At 32.2% G+C, this 22,846-nt stretch overlaps 5 protein-coding genes, 1 long non-coding RNA gene and 1 other non-coding gene across 8 annotated transcripts; 4 read left to right on the plus strand and 3 right to left on the minus strand.

The window, feature by feature from the left end:
• Positions 1–63: 63 nt before the first annotated feature.
• AT1G32690 (DUF740 family protein) lies at positions 64–1,016 on the minus strand. The gene has a single exon (NM_103003.3). It carries the CDS (start codon positions 871–873, stop codon positions 271–273), a length of 603 nt encoding a protein of 200 aa, NP_174546.1. The 5' UTR covers positions 874–1,016; the 3' UTR covers positions 64–270.
• Positions 1,017–6,550: 5,534 nt separating this feature from the next.
• On the plus strand, positions 6,551–9,125 carry AT1G32700 (PLATZ transcription factor family protein). 2 transcript variants are annotated; one of them, NM_103004.3, is made up of 4 exons: positions 6,551–6,782; positions 7,064–7,255; positions 7,461–7,676; positions 8,406–9,125. In NM_103004.3, exons 1-4 carry the CDS (start codon positions 6,780–6,782, stop codon positions 8,634–8,636), a joined length of 642 nt encoding a protein of 213 aa, NP_564406.1. In that variant the 5' UTR covers positions 6,551–6,779; the 3' UTR covers positions 8,637–9,125. The 2 variants fall into 2 exon arrangements, with proteins under 2 accessions (NP_564406.1, NP_973953.1); NM_202224.1 differs by having other exon boundaries at positions 6,659–7,255; positions 8,406–8,951.
• A 747-nt stretch (positions 9,126–9,872) lies between these two features.
• AT1G06607 lies at positions 9,873–10,636 on the minus strand. Its single transcript, NR_139115.1, has one exon. It is a non-coding gene; the product is annotated as an other RNA (long non-coding RNA).
• Positions 10,637–12,304: 1,668 nt separating this feature from the next.
• AT1G32710 (Cytochrome c oxidase, subunit Vib family protein) lies at positions 12,305–12,898 on the plus strand (the record flags this gene model as incomplete). The annotated part of the gene is made up of 3 exons (NM_103005.1): positions 12,305–12,552; positions 12,640–12,735; positions 12,838–12,898. The coding sequence occupies 3 exons, from the start codon at positions 12,305–12,307 to the stop codon at positions 12,896–12,898; spliced, it is 405 nt and encodes a 134-aa protein (NP_174548.1).
• A 315-nt stretch (positions 12,899–13,213) lies between these two features.
• MIR829 lies at positions 13,214–13,418 on the minus strand. Its single transcript, NR_139816.1, has one exon. It is a non-coding gene; the product is annotated as a microRNA ath-MIR829 precursor (primary transcript).
• A 675-nt stretch (positions 13,419–14,093) lies between these two features.
• On the plus strand, positions 14,094–15,823 carry AT1G32720 (Cytochrome C oxidase polypeptide VIB family protein; the record flags this gene model as incomplete). The annotated part of the gene is made up of 5 exons (NM_103006.1): positions 14,094–14,155; positions 14,284–14,316; positions 14,411–14,589; positions 15,365–15,414; positions 15,596–15,823. 5 exons carry the CDS (start codon positions 14,094–14,096, stop codon positions 15,821–15,823), a joined length of 552 nt encoding a protein of 183 aa, NP_174549.1.
• A 4,278-nt stretch (positions 15,824–20,101) lies between these two features.
• Positions 20,102–22,500, plus strand: AT1G32730 (electron carrier/iron ion-binding protein). Its single transcript, NM_103007.2, has 5 exons — positions 20,102–20,390; positions 20,684–20,745; positions 21,029–21,116; positions 21,335–21,437; positions 21,540–22,500. Exons 1-5 carry the CDS (start codon positions 20,269–20,271, stop codon positions 22,146–22,148), a joined length of 984 nt encoding a protein of 327 aa, NP_564407.1. The 5' UTR covers positions 20,102–20,268; the 3' UTR covers positions 22,149–22,500.
• The last annotated feature ends 346 nt before the right edge of the window (positions 22,501–22,846 follow it).

The raw sequence follows: 22,846 nt of genomic DNA on the forward strand, positions 1-22,846 counted from the left end.
TTTTGTTGTTGAATTTGTAGAATCACAGAATAACTAAACACCAATTTAAATAATTCCAAAATTCGAAAAGTCTTGTAATTGATAAAACTTTGCAGAATCTGAATCACATATCTATATTACAAATTATAAACAACAATTAAAAAAGAATTTCAAGAAACTAATATTGTTGTTCCCTTTTCTAATACAAGAACTTTAAAAAAAACATGTAAATGATCAAACTAATAATTTGCAAAACCAAAAAAAAAAAGCCTTAACAAAAAAATAATAATCTCAACCTCTATACAATGGAGACCGTTGTTGAAATATCATCTTCGAGACTCGAGATTGCCGGAAAACCTTGATCGGACTCGGAAAATTCCAGCCTTTACCCTTCCCGGTCGCCGGAACCGGAACCGGAGAAAATCCAAATTCTCCGGCGACCGCAACGGATCTTGATTTCTTCATAATAGCCGGTTTAGTATCTCCTCTGTTTCCCATAAAAATTCTCCAAAACGACGACGTTTTCTTACTCCTACCATGATCCAAACCGGAATCAATAACCGAATCCGGTTTAATCGGGATCGCCATAGATTTCGATCTCCGAAACGCCGGTTCACATTCAATCAAACTCGCGACTCGGCCCACCGATCCAACGCCGGATATATTAAAACTGATATCTCCGGCGAAGATAGAGAACGACGAGGAAGACGAAGAAGACGAAGGAGAGAAAGATACGGCGGCGCGTGAGCTACACGAACAAGGAAGATCGTGAGCACAATCTGGACAAAGAGAAGAGAGACGTTCGTGGAGACAAAATGGACAAACGCCCCCACCGCTAAAATAACCGCGTTTTGAAAAGTGTTTTGAACATTGTGAAAAACCATCTTCGTCCATGTTTTTGCGTTTTGAAGATTCAGAGAATTTTCTTCTTTCTTCAGTTTCTCGGAGTTTGAAGAAGTGAAAGAGAGTCGAAAGAGAGAGTTTTTATAAAGGCTCGTGTGTTTTAATTACGGTTAAATTATTACGGTGCGTTGCACTTAAACACACAGAATTAGCTCATAAGGTTGATGGTTATTTACGTTTGTGCCATCATCAATGGAACCATTCAGTTCATTCACGTGTGGCATGACTTTGGAAACGACTTCTCTTTCCTCTAGTTATTTATGAACATATAAATCGAACCAAATTGAATTTGATTCAAAAATTTAAACGAATCTGAATTGAATTTTTTCTATACTTTTCATTTTTAAAAAAATATATGAATGCTGTCAAAAAAAAATATACATATATATATATGAATTATTATTATTTATTATCTTTTATATAACCAGAAAATCTCAAATCATAACTCATAATAATCTCATAACATGTGGAGAGCAAGAAACTTTTATTTAAAACATCCAGTGTTGAACCAATGATAGAAATTGAAATGAAATAATTGATACTACAGTGTATATGTGTAATTACACCAAACTAAGGCTTTGAATGGATGTTGTGGTTAGTGCGGACTAATCTGTCAGCGGTCCAGTCCATATTATTTGTGGGGCGGACAACAAACTGCTACAGACTTAGTTTAAAGACGGTCCGCAGTTAGTCCGCAGCGATTTTCTTTTATTTTTTTTGGGTCCGTATCATAACAGAGTATAGTTTATGAATAGTAAACAAAAAGCGGTCTGGTCTATAGACGGTTTGTCCGCTTGAACCGTTATAACTATTCAAAGCCTAACTATTAAATCAGAGAAAAAAATCTAACACAATTAATTCATATATCTGATTAAAATATAGTATCGATATGGCAATATCCCAAAAAAAATTTGAACCGGTTAAAATTTTGAATTTAGTCGAACAAAATTGAATAGCCACCTTTGAATTTAAAATTTCAAAATATATATTTGTGGATTGAATGATCTGAAAATATTGCTAAAATGGAATCCAGGAGTTCATAAATCAAAATATTTGACGTGTAGAAATAAAAGCATGTATGTGCTTAGAAAAAGACAGTTCCGAGTTATGGAGACAAGCTTACTTACAAAGAAAGTGACCTGACCAACTAATAGATTTAGATCATGGCCACTTGGTTTCTAGGCAAATAATAAAAATAGTTGTTGAATTAAAATGGAACACGTAAGATTCGACGAAAAGAAATCTAATTTGCTGCTTCAGATTTCTGAACCCTTTTTGATTAAATTTAGTTGTTGACAAAACTCACTACTTCAATATATTCTCGTTGAACTTCAGAGTTATACAAATCTAAGTCAATGAGTAGATTGTAATTATGTGCTGCTAAATTTGAGTTAAAATTTAGTATGGAAGAAGACTATAGAGATATATGGAAATCCAATTTTATCACCGGTCTAAAGAGATGTTACATTACATCATCGGTAATGTACATTGATATTATTCTATTCTCGATTTACAATTGATGATATGTCGTAACATTGTGATACTTTTATTGAACTTATGTCGTTAAATGCTCTTAAATCTCTATGGTCGAGTTTTTGGTTTTGGCAAAAAATCTCTTTTTTATCAAAAAAATCTCTATGGTCGAGTTATTTGCCATGTTCCTCTAGAAATTGGTTGTTGAGATGATTCGGTGGGCTTTGTCGCTGGATATTTAAATTTAACAATTTCTCACTAACATATAGCTAAGAAATGGGCCTCAAACCTTCTCGATTGTGGGCCAAACGTTCAACAAAAGTAGTTTATTTCTATTACAATAAAATTTAGAAAGCTAACAGAGCTTGATTAAAAAACGGTAAAAAATGTGTTTTTTTAGTCAAATCCAAAACAGATTAGGCGCATAATAATTGTTTTTTTTATAACTTTTTTCTTTCTTTCCAACTCAAATTCTAGAAAAAAATATATCTCATACACTATATATTAATAAAGAAACACATTTAAAAGAATAGCATTTAACTATCGTGATATATATAAAAAGGATAAATAATGTATCGCAACCAGAGCAATCCTCAACCATCTATCTAGTGAAGTTATTATATAAAAACATCAATAAAAGTGATGAATTTTTGTCTAAAATACCATCTTTTCGAAAAATCTTACAAAAACAAAAAAAGTTTACGAATTTTTTCATTTATTAACATTTTAAAATGTACGTATTTATGATTTTGTTTTGCAAAAATACGTATTTTATATTAAATTCAAGTATGTTTTGCACAAAAAATATATAATTCCTCTTCTTGGATTGATCGAATGAATTTCAAGTATGTTTTGCAAAAAAAAAGAATTATATACTATAAGTTTTCATTACTGTTTACTTTTAATATATGTTCATGAAAATTATTTTAATAGAAGTATTTTTTTCTTTGGACAACATTTAAATGCTATGGTAGTATCAAATTTCATAGAAACACTATACTATATTAAACGATATATTGCACAACACAACTACTATTATTCAAAATTTCGCAGGCAATTTTTCAGAGAAAATATAGCGTATATTTTGTAGTTCTGTAACTTCTGTTCATAAAACATACATAGAGCTGTGTCACGAATATTACATCTCATCTATTGGATCAAAATATAATATTACCCAAAATTAGTGGACCTATAGATAAGAGACAAAGAAAATTCTTAACATGTAATATTCTGATTAGGTATTTTGTCTTCTATTTCCGGCAAGCGACTAAAAAAAGATTTTAAAAAATCCTACTATATAGTACTATATATAAGGATTGACTTAAACCAGACCAGAGCTCAAATAATTGGAACTGTTTAAAATTAATAATGGAGCTAGTCTACGCTATAAGTCATTATTATTAAAGGATTAGTTGAAAACTTAGCTAACCCAATTAATATTTTCTCTGTTGCTTCATCCAAGACTCATCCCTCTCTTGATTCGATACGGCAACACTTTATTTATAAATTTTTCATAAAACATGATGGTAAATCATTTTCGGGATTCTACAGTTTATATTTATCGTGCAAATAAATTTTATTTATAATTTGTAACAATTTATTGCCTAATTGTATTAGATTGACAATACAAATGTAATAACGTGCTCAAATTCTATTTTTGATTAATGACTAACATTCTCTTCTTTTTTTAAGGCTAACTTTCCTACACATATAAATTTAATGAATAGAGCTATGTGAAAAAATCATATATAATCTATAACCAGAAAAAAGATTTGTGACAAAAATGGATGACATGTACTGTTGCTATACAAGTTGTAGGAAAACAAATTACACTATTTAAAATTGATTTATTGTGGAATATGGAAATCACTGAATTAAAAATAAGCAAAGGATATGTTTTGTCACTATTAAATAAAGGAGGTTGATGGATAAAATAAAATACTTAAAACAGAACAGTATTAGAACAGAAATATAGGCAAACAAGAAACAGGTTAAGGATTAAGACAGTACATAAATAAGGATAATTTTTGTAGAACCATCGAATAAGATGGTGTCCATTGATTAGGGTTGTCATTATCTTTCTTTTCTTATTGTTCATTCACATCCACTAAATTAAAGAAAACTAATGCATATAATAGTAACATAAATGGCATCATCGCATTACATAAACTTAATGCCAACTATACAAAATTAGTGACATTTATACACCTACATCAACTTTGATTTTATATTCATATATCTTTTATATGGCTTTTTGTACATAGATATCCATTACTGAGGTGATTATTGTAGCCAGAATTTATTTGGAAAACTATGAGTATTGTTAATTATTGTTAAACACTTTAAGACCTGGATATAATCTGGTTCGGAATTGTTTTGTCCGGTTTAATATTGTGAAAAGAATGTAAAATGAATATTAAGTTAGTCATAGATCGAATTCAGTACTTAGTATAAACCATCTATAATGAATAATCAGTAAATCATACATAATCGAAATCATAGTCTATAAAAATCAGACTTTATTTTTACTTAGTAGTTCAACCACCTATAATGGCTCATGGAACTTGATCCTGCGTTAATCAGTAAACTAATATTCTCGATGGTGTATACATGTAACATACATATTATGTTATTTGAGCTATTTTCCGATGAAAGGTAAAATTGTGGTGTTTTAGAGAAAGAGAGGGAGAGTGACTTAAACATCTACTTGGATCAAACAACTTTGACCATGACTTAGCCACTCGATCATCCCATCTAACGGTGGCTAAGCCTCCCACTAGACATTTAGATTTTTACGTACCAATATGGACTTCGATTCGACTTGGTCTGATAATCCTACGATCAATACGTGTTTGGAAGGGTAAAACCTGTCCCAATGTCCACTCATGGTTATATAAAAGGTTTGACCCAAAACTCAGCTATACATACCTCCTATACTATAGATCCTAAAAGGGAAAATTTTCAACCTTACATTAGAGAATATTCACTCAACAACACACCTTGGCTCAACCAAACTTAGATTTAATATGATTTTTTTCTACTTCTTAATCATATGTATACATTATTCAGATCAAATTTCATCAAATGGTATGGTTTTGTTAAAAAAACAATAATCAAACGATCTTGTTAAAGATACATATCATTAACTCATAGCGGAAGAAAGGTTAGCACCTTTTTTTCCAACCCTCATATGCGTTGTATACTTGTATTATTAGTAAGTTGTCCCGTTATTAGATCAAAGAACATATCCGAGTATTTGTCTCCACAATTTAACAATGGTAAAATCACATTCGCGAAAGTAATTCAAGATATACTATGTAGTACGTACTCAACTCTTCAAAATTTAGTGGAATTTTAGCATTGTTTTTCAGAATCAACTACGGATTTACCATTTTTTTTAGATGGCATTGGTGGATTTTGACTTTTATTAATAGTTTGTGAATTTTGTCTTTTTTTCAAGCTATTAAAATATGATTTAATATGTGTTTTATCCATTATATTTGGGTTTAGTCGGTTATGGTTGTTTTTATGGTTTAATATTTTATATAAAATACATATTTTTACTAAAAAAAATCCTAAATATATACATTTTTAAGTATTAAAAAATAGTAATCCGTAAAATTATAGTAAAAATGATAATTTAAAATAATTTTTTTTCAAAAATGACAAAATCAACAATAATCTCTTGTTCTCATATTTTAAAATAAACTTTGTTTTGGATATGTAATGTAAAATATTTTTATGGAACTATCAATTAATTTATAAACAAAATAGAAAATACCCAATTATTTTTGTGCGTATATTAACTTTAGAAGGAAAACGTGTGAAAATGATATTTATTATTAAACCAAAGGACTTGAAAAATATAACAAATTAACAGAGTGTAAAGTAGTATTATACGTGTAAAATCATTAATCAAATGAACAATAATTACGTTACTCTGTTCATTAATGACGATCCAAAACAGTTCTTCACTTGATTAGATTGGGTGAATTTCTTTTCTGTCTTGAATTGAATCAGATATTTTTGATGTATTTCCCATTATGTGTATTTTAAAAAGTAATGAAGAATAAAGAAAATTAAAGTTTTGGAGATTAAACATTACTATAAACAAATAATAAATGTGAAAAGGAGAAGAAGAAAGATGGAAAGTGGGAAGGATGGGTTCGGTTCATTGAACCCTCCTTACCAAAAGCAAGGTCTCTCTCAGCTTCGGAGTCTAGGTTCGGTTTTAGGTTCGGTATAGTCGACTTTTGTGCGGATAAGAACGACTCTTCGCTCTTCTTTTTACACGAACACTTCTCTCTCTCTCTCCTCACTCTCTTTCCTCTTTCTCTCACTAAAGAAAAAACTAGCGATCGAAGAGAATCATCATCAAGAAGCTACTATCAGAGAAATCAAAGCCCTACAACACAAGAATCAACATGGTAATCACAATAGAAGAAAGATTTGAAATTTGTTAAAGTCTCTGTTTTTTCTTTCTTCTTCAAATGCTCTGTTTTTACTTCAAAGATCGATTCAAATTCCGTCAAGAACTCTTTTTTTCACAGCTCTGATCAATCTTTATTCGTTTTTACCCAAATTGGGTTCTCTCAAAACTCGAATCTTTTTTCTCCCAAATTGATTCTTTTTAAAATTCGACTCTGTTTTTCAATAGACTCTGTTTTGTTTCTATGGTTCGTTTGATGCTCATTCGTTTTTGTTACAGGGAGCTGAAGAAGAAACCAATAAGACATATCCTCATTGGCTAAAACCTCTGCTACGAGAAAAGTTCTTTGTACAATGCAAATTACACGCAGATTCACATAAGAGTGAATGTAACATGTACTGTTTAGACTGTACCAATGGTCCTCTCTGTTCTCTCTGCTTATCTTTCCACAAAGACCATCACGCCATTCAGGTTCGTTTTTCCTTTCTTAAATTCTTTACCTTTTTACCGTGAGAGAGAGAGAGAGAGAAAGAACATGTGGTTAAATCCAGATTTTGTTAGTTTGGTTGGTGATCTAACTTTATTTTTTCCATTTATTATTCCGGGATTCTCGGGAAAAAAGTACCAGAGAGTGTTTTGATTCTGAACTTTGTTTGTTTGATTAAATTTTTTACAGATAAGAAGATCATCATATCACGATGTTATAAGAGTGTCGGAGATTCAGAAGTTTCTGGACATAACAGGAGTTCAGACATATGTGATCAACAGTGCTAAGGTTGTGTTCTTGAACGAGAGACCTCAGCCTCGACCAGGCAAAGGTGTGATCAATACTTGTGAAGTCTGTTATCGAAGCCTCGTTGATTCCTTCAGATTCTGCTCTCTTGGTTGCAAGGTAACAAAAAAAAAACGTTTTATTTGTTGGATTTGAGTGAAAAAACATTAATGTCTTTGATCTTAAATGCTTTAGGAGTTAGTTGTGTGTTGGTTTGGTTGAGAGAATTGAGAAAGTAAAAGAAATTTTCTATGTTTGGGTGAGAAAATGCGGGAAAATCAAGTATATCCCGGTAAAAAAACTAACATTAGTGTCAAAATTTTTGGTCGGTAAATATATATTTACTTGTGGAGAAAGTTAACTCAATAAATATTGTATAGCTATTTTGGGGTTTATGTAATGAACCAAATACTATTTGAAGAAGAAAAGTATAAACTTAGTTGAATAGGTAAACTAACTACTATTCAATAATTTTCCTTATTAATGTTGATTTTGTAATTAGACCGTCATTTATTCTTTAATCCTTGTTTGATGGGGATTGAAAAAAAAGGGATTTTTTCGTGTTGGGTGGGCGAGAAAATGTGGGGCAATGATAGCAACTTCAAGAAATTGTGAAGTAGAAAAATAATAATAGCATTTGGGTTGACGAGAAAGTATGGGAGAAAATTCCAAGTCAATTAAAAAAAAGCTTCGTCCTTAAGCAACACTTCGTTTTAAAGGTCTTTTCATTTTCATTACTTTTCTAATGGATGGTAACATCTTCCTATTTGTTGTTTATAGGAGGTAATTACTAAGATATCCTTAGCAAGAGCTTGAAACTTACGTTGATCTTGTAATGTTTTTGATTAGATCTCTGGAATATCGAAGAAGAAGAGAAAGGAATGGACGAACAATCTTTCGGATTCTGATGATTCGTATAGCAGTACGAGTATCGGAAGGCTCAAGAAGAATGATGACATTATGAATAATAGTTTCACACCATCAACACCGCCTTTATCAGCCGTGAATCGTCGAATTGCAAAGCGAAGGAAGGGAATCCCGCATCGTGCTCCTTTCGGAGGACTAATCATAGAATACTAAGAAATGGTAATGTATAGTCTTATGCTAATAACCATCACTAGTAGTTTCGGGGTACATATATGTATATATATATATATCTATAATGGTATATAAAGCAATGTAAAATAAAAGCTTAACATCATAGTATTGTGTAGATATTAAAGGGGTAAAAAATGTTGGGAAGATGATAGAATGAGGCATGAAATGAATACTTGTGCCTGTATATTTTGAGCTCAATGGACAAATATGTAAATGTAGAATAGTGTTGTGGACAAGACAATAGTGATAAGTATGTGATGAATGTGAATGGAATAAAGGTCATTTTACTTTCGATGTACTTGTTTCTTGTTTTTTTGTTCATTTTTCAGTTTCTACTAAATATCAACTTGTATTTTTCTGAAAAGTGTGTTCATATAACTAAATCCATTGATGGCAAGGAATCTGAGAATAGAGAGAAAGAAAGAGAGTTATTTCGCTCAACTTGTATTTGACTATAGAATCGACTTCCTAATTTAAAAGATGTCATTATTAAAAGATCTCACTACTATTTGACATTTACAGGGGAAAAAAAGTAGTATATGAGGCAAAATAAACACGTACGTATGAACAATGATTTAATAACATTTATAAGAATTCATCTTAATTACTCTATAGATTCTAAAATTGGTGTGTTACACCTTGGATTTTATCTCCAATATATAATTTATTCATGAAATTTTTATTGGAATATATTTCAAATGATTAGATCTACAAGAAACTTGGAAATTTTCTCAGCCTGAAATACCACTATATATTTTAATGAATTTTAAGAAGTTTTAATTGAATAAACTAAGATTTCCATATATTATATCAATAAAATTTTGTTAAAATTTATTTTCAGTGCATTATTTACATATATTATAGCAACACTATATATAAGAATCAATGATTTAATAATTAATGGATTGTGCTTAGATTTAAATTTTATTAAAATTCATGATTGCATAACAATAACACACAACACTTCCCTCTTCTATACACTCGACTAGTTCCAAAGATATCCTATAATATCGTCTTCAATCCCTAAACTCTTAAAGATGTATCAATCTCATCATCAACAATAAAGATAACATTCACAGCTAATCTAAACTCTAATAATCTAAACATGTAACAACTAATTGTATAAATGTGTTTTTAATGAGAAGATTCATCTTAATTCCTTAGTAGGACAAGGCCATGCTCATCAACTCGTTAGATGATCAGCAAAATTTGTGGAATGGATCTGAAAAGTGAATCACCGGCTACAAACTAAGGTATATATGATTGCCAAGAGTGTAGTTAACGATTTTCAACGAGTATCTCAAAAGGGTAACCGGCATGAATTCATGATCTAATGATCATGATCGCTCTTCTATCATGGTGTAGAAGAGAAAGCTCCATTTGGTTTCAGTTTATTCTAGTTCTTTATATATGTTGGCGTGACTAAACCCTTGCTCCTGTGGCTTTTGTGTTTCCTTTGAACTATCTTCCTTTTCTTAATAAATCTAGGCCCGGTGGACCTAGAAAAACAAATGTTCACATGAGTTGTGCACGTGAGGTAACTTAACATGCCAAATGTTGTGCTACTATTGGCAGACCATAATGGCTCGAGAGGGACGAAGCCAATGATGCGTTTTGGAGGAATAAAGAAAAAGGAAAGACAGAGTCCAACGGCATCTACTTGTACTGAGAGTGGGCTTTTAAAGCTTTTTTATGTGCATTTTTATTTGTGGGACTCATTATCGTCATCTCTTCTTTTTGCCCATCCGATTGTCCCAAACGGCATATAATTGCTGCTGATGATGTAATCTTGGCCGTTGGATTCTCTCGAACTTGTTAGAAACGTGACACAAAATTTTAAAATCCACATTGTTCGTCATGTTGTCATTTTGTTATTGTAATCATGTAACAGTACTATAAAATGAATAGAAAAAGGAACAATTCTGGAACAAGCATGTGTCATGATGTTGCCAAACCCACTCACACCACGCAAATTGTTTCGTCCGATTGTCCAACAATTTTTCTAATATATTAATAATGTACTATTTTAATTGATTCTTAACTTATAGTGATAATCGTAAGCTAAGTGGAAAGTGAGATGTGATTAATCCATAAAACAATTCGTTTGTTTTCGTTTATGAACAGGTGACCAATATTCACCTACCTTTTATACACTGATCGGTTGATTATAAATATAACAAATCCACATAATAGTGCTCTAAGCTATCTAATTAATCTATTGAGGATAGGTTCGATGTGCTGTTTAAATATTATGGAAGCAAAAAAAAAAAAACTTTTAACATGGATCATGGATATAGCCTATGAAAGTGAAATACGTCATACACAGTTCAAAAATATTATCTTTTTTAATTAGAGGAAATTCGTTCAAAATTTTCATTGTAATTTTTATCGACCATTGTTGATGTTTTGAATGACAAGAATACATTATGCCTAACAAGTTTAATTTATGAATGAATGCAAATTTATCAAAATAATTAATATATTTTAAAGTAATATATAAGATTAAAGAAAAACTAAAACTAAAGTACATTGAGTTCTTTTCTAGTTTACCGCATATATTAAATTAAATATTTAGGATATTAGGGATATTATTTCACATCAAAAGTTGAGTATAATTTTAAGTGATATATATAAAATATAAGTTTCTCCACCTATAACCAGTGTCGTGCCTAAGGTTATCGGAGATTAAGGCGAAGTTGAAATCGGAAACCAAATTTTTTTTTTGTAATATAAATTTTAAATAAAATAAAAGTAAAAAAATTTCAAACGATATAAAGTATTAAAAATAAAAGAAATAAGAAACAAATAAAACACTAAGACACGATCTTCCTTTGATCTCAATAAATTCTTTCACGAATTTAAGAATTTAAAACCTAAATCAAAAATTTTATTTATAAATTTACAACCTTTACTCAATTCCGATTTTGATTTCTTTTTTGGTTTGAGATACGTTTCCTTACGGGTTTAGAAATCTCGATTTTTTTTTTTCTTTATTTATTCTCAATTTCCTTATTCTAAGCCTAATTGTGTATAAATAAAAAAAAAAGGTATATGCCGGATTCAAATTTGGGTTGTTTTCCATTAAAGAGTTTTCTAAAACCATTCTAATACACTACATTTATGATAATTAGGGGCCCTAAAATTTTTTAATATTTTCGTTATCTGAAATAAATATCTTTTTTTTGCTAAATAACTAATTAGTTTTAAGTTGGAATCTCATAATCTAATATATTGGAATGTTACCACTCTGACAACATTAATTAGTTCTAATATATATATACATGCTAAACTTTTCTATTGAAATAAACAACGTGAGATCAAAGAGTGGAAAACAAAACTAAGACGAGATAAATAGAGTTTTTTAAAAATTTGTCCGTAAGGATATTTGGGCCAAACATACACCTGAAAGAGTAGATTAACAGGCTTTATTTCGGTCCATAGTATCACTTGAAACGTTTACTTATGCAAGCACCGAAGCACCCAAATTTTGACCATACCAAAAGAGAACACACATGCAAGTCTCTCGATCAATTCACGTGTCTCTCAACCGCTATGACGTGGCCTCTATCCTCTGTTCTTATACCTTGCTCTTGAAGGCAAAGATGAAATAATTCAAGAACAAACCAAAAATCCCCAAATTGGAGATCAAGATGTCATCGGCGCAAATGGATCCACACGACAAGATGAGATCGCGTGACATAAGTAAAGTCGCGAGAGGCCAGCAAGCACCAAGACCAGCTCACACTCCCGGTACGGTGTCACCCCCACCGGAAAATGAGGCAACGTTTCGAGCAAAGAGAGGAGATAGTGGAAGAGAGACGGATGCCGCGGTGGAAGAACGTTTTCCAGTGACTAATGAAACGCGACATTGTTTCAATCGGTTCATGCAATACCATAAGTAAGTTTTAAAATTGAGTTCCACTAAATAAATGATTAAAGTGCATGATTAACGTAGTCACGATTTTTTTTTTTAATACGTACATAGGTGTATTGAGAAAAATGGAAGAGATGCGAATGATTGCAACAACTTGAGAGATTACGTACGTTCAATTTGTCCCGAAGAATTGGTGAGCAAAATTTGGTAGATTTTTTTTTTAATAAGAAGCTTAAGATTGAAGAATAATATATGATCACTCCGATAATATTCTTTGATTCTATTTTTCGATGTTTTTTATTTGTGAAGGTTGAAAAGTGGGAGGAACAAAGAAAGTCAGGGACATTACCAGCGTCAATATGAAGATTAGATTATCGCATGTCGTTGTGGCCTTGTGGGGACTGTCCATATAGTAGTATTACTATAACCAAACCAATGATCAATTGAATAATTAATTGATGAAATCATGTCTTTAAAAGTTCTACTGTTCTTTCTGCAAGTTCATCCAAATCTGAATCTAAATATATTTAAGTTGCAAAATCAGCCGAGGTTAAGCAATATAGTCATTGAGCTATAGATATACATCGTAGAACAATAACTTGAAAATGAAAACGACATCAACTGAAATCTATCTACAAAAGAGTCATATCAAAACGAATAACATTATGTAGTTGAATACATCAAAATCAAGATGGTAAACTCGAAGTGCTTTTTCTTTTCTCTGCCAAGATGACTACTACCTTGAAGCTTTAATTTGATTCCATCATTTGGTATCAGAGCTTCAAAGATTTAGAAGCTTTGATACCAATTGACAGGTTCAAATCAAAGCTTCAAAGTACAAGTCAATTGGTAGAATGATTCATTGACTTTTTGTTAATCAATTTTGACGTTCTAATGAATAATTGAGGAAGAAAGAAAGTTGCCAGCAACCCTAAACTACTTCAGTTGATGTTCATAACATGTCTATATATATATGTGAATGAATGTATTTTCTAGAGTAACCCTAATTACATGGGCTAAGAAACATAGATTTGTGGGTTTGTATTGGACTTGTCATGTGTCACATTGTTGGGCTTTAACAATTAGTAATCAAGTTTTAAATTTGGTCACATACCACTAAATATATAATTAAAGTGCGTCATTAGTATATTAACGAAAATACTTTTTTTGTTTAAGACGAAGGTGTATTGAGAAAAAACGGAAGAGATGCGAATAATTGCAATTGCAAGTTGCAACAACTTAAGAGATCATTAGATCAAGTACGTCCAATGTGCCCCGAAGATTTGGTGAGAAAAAGCTTTCATAATATTTTAGGGAATTGGACATGTTTAGGCACTTTTACAAACTTTTATTCCTTTTGAAACACTTCTCACCTACAAGGCACTTTTCCTTGTTTTTGAAAAATAAATGGACAATTATATCCCCACCCATCTAAACCAAAAATTTACTTAACCGGTTAAAAAGGTTTTGTTTTGATTTGGTTCCCTTCTAATAAATCGACAGTTGATATTTACAGATGAGAAAAGGAAGTTACCTTCGCCGACTGAAATTATCTCACAATATCAATGTCGATGGTTGTTAATTCTTCCGACCAAGCAATTACTATGGAAAGTCTCGGAATCTCCAGGTCACTGTTTCTTGAATTGGTTAATATTACTGTGCAACGATCTCTCTCCCTTCAAACAAAACCTCTGGAACAATTTAAATTGAGTTGCCTCCGGCTTAACCAAGGCATTGTGACGATGTTTTTTGCAGCGAATTAACCGCCACTGTGATTGGAGAGATGACGTAGAAGTCGATTAGGAATCTCCCCCTGATTCGGGTTATCGTTTGGATCTGACTCTGTTTCTGCATCGTCTCCTCCGGAAGAAGTTTTAAAAAGGAAACGACCTACAAGGCTTGATATACCGATTGGTGTTGATGGATTTGTAACTCCGATTTTTTCATCGGCTGATGTAACTGTGACGTCGAGGGAGGAATGTAGAGAGGTTGAAAGAGAAGATAATGATTATTCTGTTTATTGTAAGAGAGGAAGAAGAGAAGCTAGAGAGGTTGTGTCAAGTTGGGCTCCAGTGATAATGTTAGATGAGCAAACAAAAAAGTGCTAATTTTATCGATCTATAAACACATTCGCAGCAAATCAAAGACATACTTGTCCATTAATGATTGTCCAAGTAGTCCAGTCCATATGGTCATCAAATGACTCACATGGTAGTTTCATACTAATACATAAGTTTATACATAAACAATAAACGTCAATCCAAAGTACATTATCCATGTCTATTTGACCATTTATCCACATGTGTATAGACATGTTGAGACAATTTTATCGAGTTATAAACACATTCACAGCAAATCAAAGACAGACTTGTCCATTAATGATTGTCCAAGCAGTCCAGTACATATGGTCATCTAATAAGTCATATGGTAGTTTCATACTAATACATAAGTTTATACATGAACAATAAACATCAATCCAAAGTACATTATCCATGTTTCTTTGACCATTTATCCACATGTATATAGACATGTTGATACAATTTTATCGAGATATAAACACATTCGCAGCAAATCAAAGACATACTTATCCATTAATGATTGTCCAAGCAGTCCAGTCCATGATCATCTAAAGACTCACATGATAGTTTCATACTAATACATAAGTTTATACATGAACAATAAACGTCAATCCAAAGTATATTATCCATGTTTCTTTGACCATTTATCCACATGTGTATAGACAGTCAGTTATGTAGACCTCAGTCAGTTAAGGAACTTCTCCAAATCTGCCAACATCTCTACATATTTTAATGTAGACGTAATAGGTTGGTTTGAGGATATGAGGACACCGTCAACAATGAGGAGATAAGCAAGCCGAAGTCTATGGTAAGAAGATAAGGTCTTGTGATTAACATTTTTGAAATATCACCTAACGTAGCATTTATGTCTTCACCTATTAGCTCTTCACAATGTTGGATATTATAAATAAAATTAGCACACGATTGAATAATTGGAGCAAATAAAATGATTGGAGAAGATTAATACCTTACATTTGAGGACCGAGTAGAAGTTACTAGCACACGCCGGAGACGACGAATCGATTGAGAGACAAGAAAATGAAGACGATGACGGGAGAACAACTGTTGACGACGACGACGGGAGAGGACGAATTAATGTCAGCCGATTGAAAGCTTTGTTGACGATAACGACGGGAGAGGGACGAGGAAATGACTTTGCCGGTAGAAAACTCGTCGGGATGATCGCCGGAGTCGAGATGATGTTATCGGCGTTGTGATGATTTTAACTGCCCAGATAAATGAAACTGTAAAATCGTCGTGAAGAATTGGGTGAGAAAGAGAAGTTTCTCACAAATTGGTTTTAGTTTAGAGATTGAGATTAAAAAATTAAACCGAAAACCGGCTAAATTTGTTAGGTTTTGTTAAACAAACGATTTCAGGGTAAAAGGGTAATTCTACTGAGTTAAAGTGACTAATGCTTTTAAAGTGCCTATTTGTGGCCAAAGTTTCGAAATAGTGTCTTTACGTGTAATATTCTCAATATTTTATTATTTCTTATAAGAACTAAAGATCGAACAATTATTTTGACTCCAAAAAAATTCTTCTCTCGTAAAGTACTTGTTTTTCATCGTCAGTTTGAAGATTAGATTAATTACATCATAAGAGTTTCTGATATAATTACGAGATAAAATCTCAATTCTCAAAAGTGACCAGACATATTTAGTTTGGTCGTTGTGTCTTGTGTGGAACTGGCCATAGTACCAAAAATAATGACAAATAACTTAATCATGTCTATAAATCCATATTTTGGTGTTAATCTAGATTCTGTCCGGACAAATTCTGCTGTTATGCAAGTCTCTGTTGAATCGTCAAAGTTTATTCTTCAACCCCAACACGCAAAGAGCAGGATTGATGTCCAGAGAATTGAATAAATAAGATTTCAGACATGGTGTTATAAGTTAAAAGGATATCAATTGAAACCTATAAAAAACTCCTAGCATAAGTTGAATGCACCAAAATCAAGATGGCAAACCCTATTTTTTTCTCTACCAAATTGACTACTACCTTGAAGCTTTGATATGACTCTCACAATTGGTATCAGAGCTTCTATTTAGAAGCTTTGATACCAATTGTTAGGTTTAGGTTCAAATCAAAGCTTCAAGGTACAAGTCAATAAACAAAATGATTTCTTCTTTTTATTTTCTAAAGAAGAGAAACTTTAGCAAAGACAATATGAAGAAGAATTGAGGAAGAAAGAGAACTGCAGGTAACCCTAAACTAATTTTATTGATCTTCATAACATGTCTATATATATGAGTCTACATCTTAGAATAAACCTAATTACTTGGAAAGGAAACATGGATTAATGGGCTTGTATTGACTTGTCATGTGTCACATAGTTGGGTTTCAACACTTTACATACACAACACACATGCAAAGCGGATCCACAAAAGATTATACATAAAACGGAACTCAAAGATATTTGGAAAAAATCTAGTCCTACTTGACAAGGACCGATTCTTACTCCTTTGCCAAAACAGGGAAAAAACACTTTTGGAAGAGATGGGAACGATTGCAACAACTTGAGAGATTATGTATGTTTACGGTCACCACTAAATCTTTCATAATATTTTATTGTTTCTCACTAAACTTTAGATTTTCTTTTTCACACAAAACTATTGATTAAGAAGTATTATTACTCGCATTAAATATTATACTTTAATTTTCTCATTTTTATTTTGTAAGATTATTCTTTCTCTATTTATTTATTTTCTGATATATTGTTAATTGTTGTAGTTTTTTCTTCTCACTGAAGGTTGAGAATGGGAGGAACAAAGAAAGTCTTGGACATTACCATTGTCAATTTGAAAAATTAGATTACCGCATAAGTCTCTGATATACAACCAAAAATATTTAGTTTGGTCGTTGCATGGACTGTCGATATTTCTAAAAAGTAAAAAACCAATGATAAGTCATCTCTACTCCATTTTTACTGTTAACCCAAATTTTGTCCTGACAAATCATGCGGTGTATATACATAGTTCTCGGGCTTCCAAGATTCTTGGAATCTACTTGATCTCTGTTGTATCGTCTAATCTACAGCATGCAAGGAAAAATATTGATTTGTGAAGAATCAAATAATGATGATTTCAAACATCAACATCAATAAAAAAGCAAACATACTTCTGGCTTTAAATTTTGAAAACTATAAATTCACATTTTACATAGAAATACTCCAAGATACTGTTCTCAAGATCCAACTAAGAACAATAAGTTAAAAAGGACTTCAAGGGAATTGACTTCTATATGCTTTTTTTTCTCTGCCAATTTATTAATACTTTGAAACTTTGATCTAAAACTAACATGTGGTATCAGAGCTTCTATATATATAGAAGCTTTAATACCCAATGTTAGGTCTAGATTGAAGCTACAAAGTACAAGTTCATTGGCAGAATTATTCATTGTGGCTATTAATCAATTTTAACATTTTTATATACACATCACTCTTGCCAACTAGATCCACAAAAGATCCTACAAAAAAGGAATTCAAATATATTTTGGAAAATCAAGTCCTTACTTGATAAGGACGATTCTTGCTCCTTTAATTTGTTAACAAGAAAAAGAAAAAATATCTCATATCTCGGATTAATACCTCACAAACCGACCGATTTATGTATTTCTGATTTGGTTTAAGTTCAGGTTCAATTTATAGAGAAGTTGGATTAAAAAATAACCAAGGCCTATGTATTAATGTTTTTTTTTGCAAGATTATGCGCTAGGTTGCATGGAAACTCGCTCCGAGGTGCGTTTCTCGTTTCCGAAACGTTTCGGAAACGGAAACTCTCCGGAAATACGAAAAACGTCACGGAAACGCGTTTCCTAAAAATCTAGGTTTAGAAACACGATGGAAACTTACGTTTCCAAAATAGAAACTCACGTTTCCGAAATAGACATACGACAAATCTTTTTTATTGACTTTAAAAATTTAATAACTAAAATTGAAAATATTAAAATTATTATTACATATAAATAATTTTGGAAGACTTTGAGTTTTAAGATCTTTCTTTTGTTAAACCAGATTTGAAAAGAGCTTTATATTATCTTTGATAAAACTAATGAAAATGTTGGTCTAAATTAACTATTTGAACTTGAACCTTTTAATTTTTATCTTTTAGAATTTTAGTTTATTTATTTAATATTGATATTTTGGACTTGTATTGTTTAAATCATTTTTTCTTTAATATAGTTTTATGTTAATGTTATATATATATATATAATGTTATATATATGTATAAATGTGTATACGTTTCCAAAACGTTTCCAATCCCTAATTTTAAGAAAAAATCGTTTCCCGTTTCCGAAACGTTTCGTATCCGCATTTCCGTTTCCGTTTTCATGCAACATAGATTATGCGAATGATTGCAATTTACAAGTAACAACTTGAGAGATGTACGTTCACTATGTCGCGAAGAATTGGTGAGGAAATCTTTCGTAATATTTTGTTATCCAATGGTATTTATCTCGATTGTAATCGTTAAATCATGAATGGATGGTTAAATATTTACCAAATAAATAAAAAGAAGAAGAATAATTAAAATTTATATATTGGTGAGCAAATATTATTATTCCGATTAAATTATACTTTTTAATTGTTGTTTTGTAAAATTGTTCAGTTCTGTTTTGTTTTGTAGTCTCTATTATCATCAGAGTTGTTTAGTTTGATCGTCGTGTGGACTCTTGACAGTCCTCATAGTCTACTAAATCTAAAACCAATGATAAATCAACTAATTAATTAAATAATCATGTCTATAAAGTATAAACTATATTTTTATGTGTTAACCCATCCAAATCTGCAAGTCCATACAAATTGACTCTAAATATATTGAAGCTGCAAAATCAGCCAAGTACAAAATTGACTCTAAGTATATTGAAGCTGCAAAATCAGCCAAGGTTACGCAATATAATCATATAGCGATCGATGCATCAGAATAATAAGTTAGAAAGCGATATCAATTGCAAAATAGTATAGAGTAGTATAAAAATATGAAAACACTCTGAAGTTGAATGCACCAAAATCTAAATGCATTGTTTTGTCTGCCAAATTGACTTCTATCTAGAAGCTTCTAGTGTGAAGCTCTGATACCACTTGTAACGTCCAAATCAAAGCTTCGAGTTACAAGTCAATTAGTAGAATGATTTATTGTTTTTGTTTCTTTTACTTATGAAAAGACTCTAAAGCAAAGCGAAGGAAGAGATGAGGAAGAAAAAGATTTGCCCAAACGGCAAACACTAAATTATTTAGATTGATGTTCTATTGTTCATATGAACAATAACGTCTATATATATGTGAATCTGATTCGATAGAATAACCTAATTACTTGGGCTTTTTTTGGGCTTATATTGATTTATCTGACAAGTCTGATCCCGGATAAAGTTCATGATTTGGTTAAGTTCGGTTCAATTTAAAGAGAAATTATATTGGGCTTTAAAACCCAGGCCCATATAAAAACGACTCACGTGGTATTATTAATAACCGGAGCCCTAGACCCGCCGTGAAATCGAGCGATTGAGAGCACTTCGCAAAATCAGAGCGACAAAAAAAAATAAAAACCAATCCTTTCGATTCCAAATTTTTTGTTACTCACTCGCACGAGTTTTATTTGGTCGTTAGTTATCTCTTTCGTTGAATAACGGTTTTAATTTAAACCGTTACTTTTTATCAATGGCGACTTCGTCACCGTCTCTGAGTAACAATGGTCTTTCCTCCGTCGTCACGCCTCCCAAAACTCTCCGTGGTCTCAATAAGCCTAAGTGTATTCAATGCGGCAATGTAGCTCGCTCCAGGTATTGCTTCTACGCATTGTTTCATCGAAGGACTTAGGTTTTTTACATCTGGGGTTTCGATTTATGGATTGTTCTTGGGTTTTTGATCTGAAAGGATTCGAATTTGTCTTGTATAGTACTTTTTCGTTTTGATTTAGGGTTCATAGGTTTGTGGGTTTGGGTTTTTATTCATGATTTGGTGATTAATCTGTTGGAGATTGTTTAAAGTTTTGAGCTTTAGTATCGAAAGATCAGTTTTTTGAGATTATTGGTGAAGTAATTGTAATTGTATTGCTTGGATTTGATAAATGCAGGTGCCCTTTTCAATCTTGTAAGGGTTGTTGTTCAAGAGCAGAGAATCCCTGCCCGATTCACGGTATGTTTGCCCTGTCAAATCTCAACTTCATAATTAGCTAAAGTGATCAGTTTTAGAGTTTAGTGTTGATAACTTTGATTGGAGAGTTCTATTCTTTCACTTGGTAAGTTTAGAGTTTAGTATTCTTGACTTCTATAGGGTTCGTTTGGTTGTCTCGGGACAAAAAAACCTATAAAGAACCATAAGACTGATTCTTGGAATGTGCTTGTGATTAGCTGAGAGATATAGAGATGTTATCATGGACTGTTTTGTGTTTCTTCTTATGTGTTTTATTTCGCTGCAGTTCTTAAAGTAGCTTCAACGTCTGGTGAGAAGACGCAGGCGCCAAGTACTCCATCTTCAGAGCAGAAAGCAACCGAGGGCACTCCCGGGTACATATATATAAACTAATTTTCTGTTTTGTTTGTGCTTCCATGGGCAAGTGAATCTTAGATGATAAACCGGTGTTTGCTTACTAATACTTTGATAGGAGATTCTTCAGCTTTCTTGTTTTATTGCACGTAGTTGATAGTGAGATGATATATTGGTCTTGTGGAACTAAAATATGGCGCTTTATGTTGACGTTTTCTTCTTTTGGAAATTGTTTCAGGAGTACCACTAGAGTTTCGTCAATCCGGCAACTTTCTAGCAACTTTGCTCAGTTTAATAACCTGAATGCTTCTTCCCGCCAGAGAAAACCTTTGACGATAAAGGTATACTAATTAAGACGTCTTTCATTGACTTTAGTACTCTATGAAAAATCTCCATTTAGTTGTTTTCCTCTTATCAGTTTTTGTTCTGTCTATATTCTATAGGATGCTCAAGCTTTAAACGAGTGGCGGTTTACAAAGCTAAAAGAGTACAGAGACAGAAACATTGAAGTAGAAAATGAAGCTTTTGATCGGTACATGAGTAATGTGAATTTACTCGAAGAAGCATTTTCATTTACATCTGTTCCTGATGAAGAGAGTCATGGAACAGCAGCTCCTGAGCAAAACAAAGAGGAAAATATTGTTTCAGAGCTTAAACTGAGGCTGAGATCGAACTCTGCAAGAACAGAGAGCTTTAAGAAGCGGATCGCGGAGACAGTCAAAGCCGGTTTGGTGAAGCTTAAGAGACTGGATTTAGGCAGTTCTTCAGATGATCAAGATGATATCAAAAGGCGGGTCAAAAGAAAGAAATGGGAAGAGAAAGGTTCAGCTTTGAATGAAATAATCGATAAACTGAACAAAGCAAGAACCGAAGAGGATCTCAAATCTTGCTTAGAGATGAAATCAAAGCTCTGTGGTCAAGTTTCTCCCACTGCTGCTTCCGAGAAGAACAAGATCTTTCCGGGTGTAGTCCGAAAAGTTGAGATGAGTGAAGAAGCACTTCAAAAAATCGCTGAGAATCTCCAATCTTTTGACAAAGTTGGAATGTTGTGAAGTCGAGAACATCCTGTGGATGAACTGAAAAGTTTGAGTGGCAAGAAAATTTCTAGATCCTTCGTGACCACGGTATTGTACAATGATCAAACATCCCTCAAAACTGATCCTGAAGACTCCAAAGACTCAAGAGATTCTTGTAAAGTAGTGTTGAGCATCATTTAGATATTAGAACTCAGCCATGGATAAAGCTGTTGATTCTATCTCATTGGATTTTTTTCACTGTGTGTTGTTGCTTTGTTAGATTTGAAATTGCTCATTGGATTACCTTTGACTTAATAAATAGTTGGTTTGGTTTGGTATTGGATAACCGCTCAGTCTAATTAGACCGGTTTGTTTTTTTGGAAAAAAATGAATCCATCCATCCATAGGCCACTTTCAACACGTATATTTGAAAACGACTAAAACCAAACTCTTAGATTCTAGTTTTGTTTTGCTGCCCCAATTCCACTATTGATCAAAACATATCCAAAAGTTTTTGTGGAACTAAAAAGTAAAAATAACGTTTAGTTTGTTTCCAATTTCAACCATATATATCTTATTCATATATGCATGTTGTGGTTGTCTCGTGTGTGTAGTATTCATTTACATTATGCAAACCAACTGGAAACATGTTGAATGGGTTATGGGTTGGTGGTTGGGACTTGAGGATCAAACAACTCAAATGAGCTCATTATAAGTTAAGCTCTCAATAATCA

The sequence above is a fragment of the Arabidopsis thaliana genome, assembly GCF_000001735.4.
Source record: "Arabidopsis thaliana chromosome 1 sequence".
Classification (NCBI taxonomy): domain Eukaryota; kingdom Viridiplantae; phylum Streptophyta; class Magnoliopsida; order Brassicales; family Brassicaceae; genus Arabidopsis; species Arabidopsis thaliana.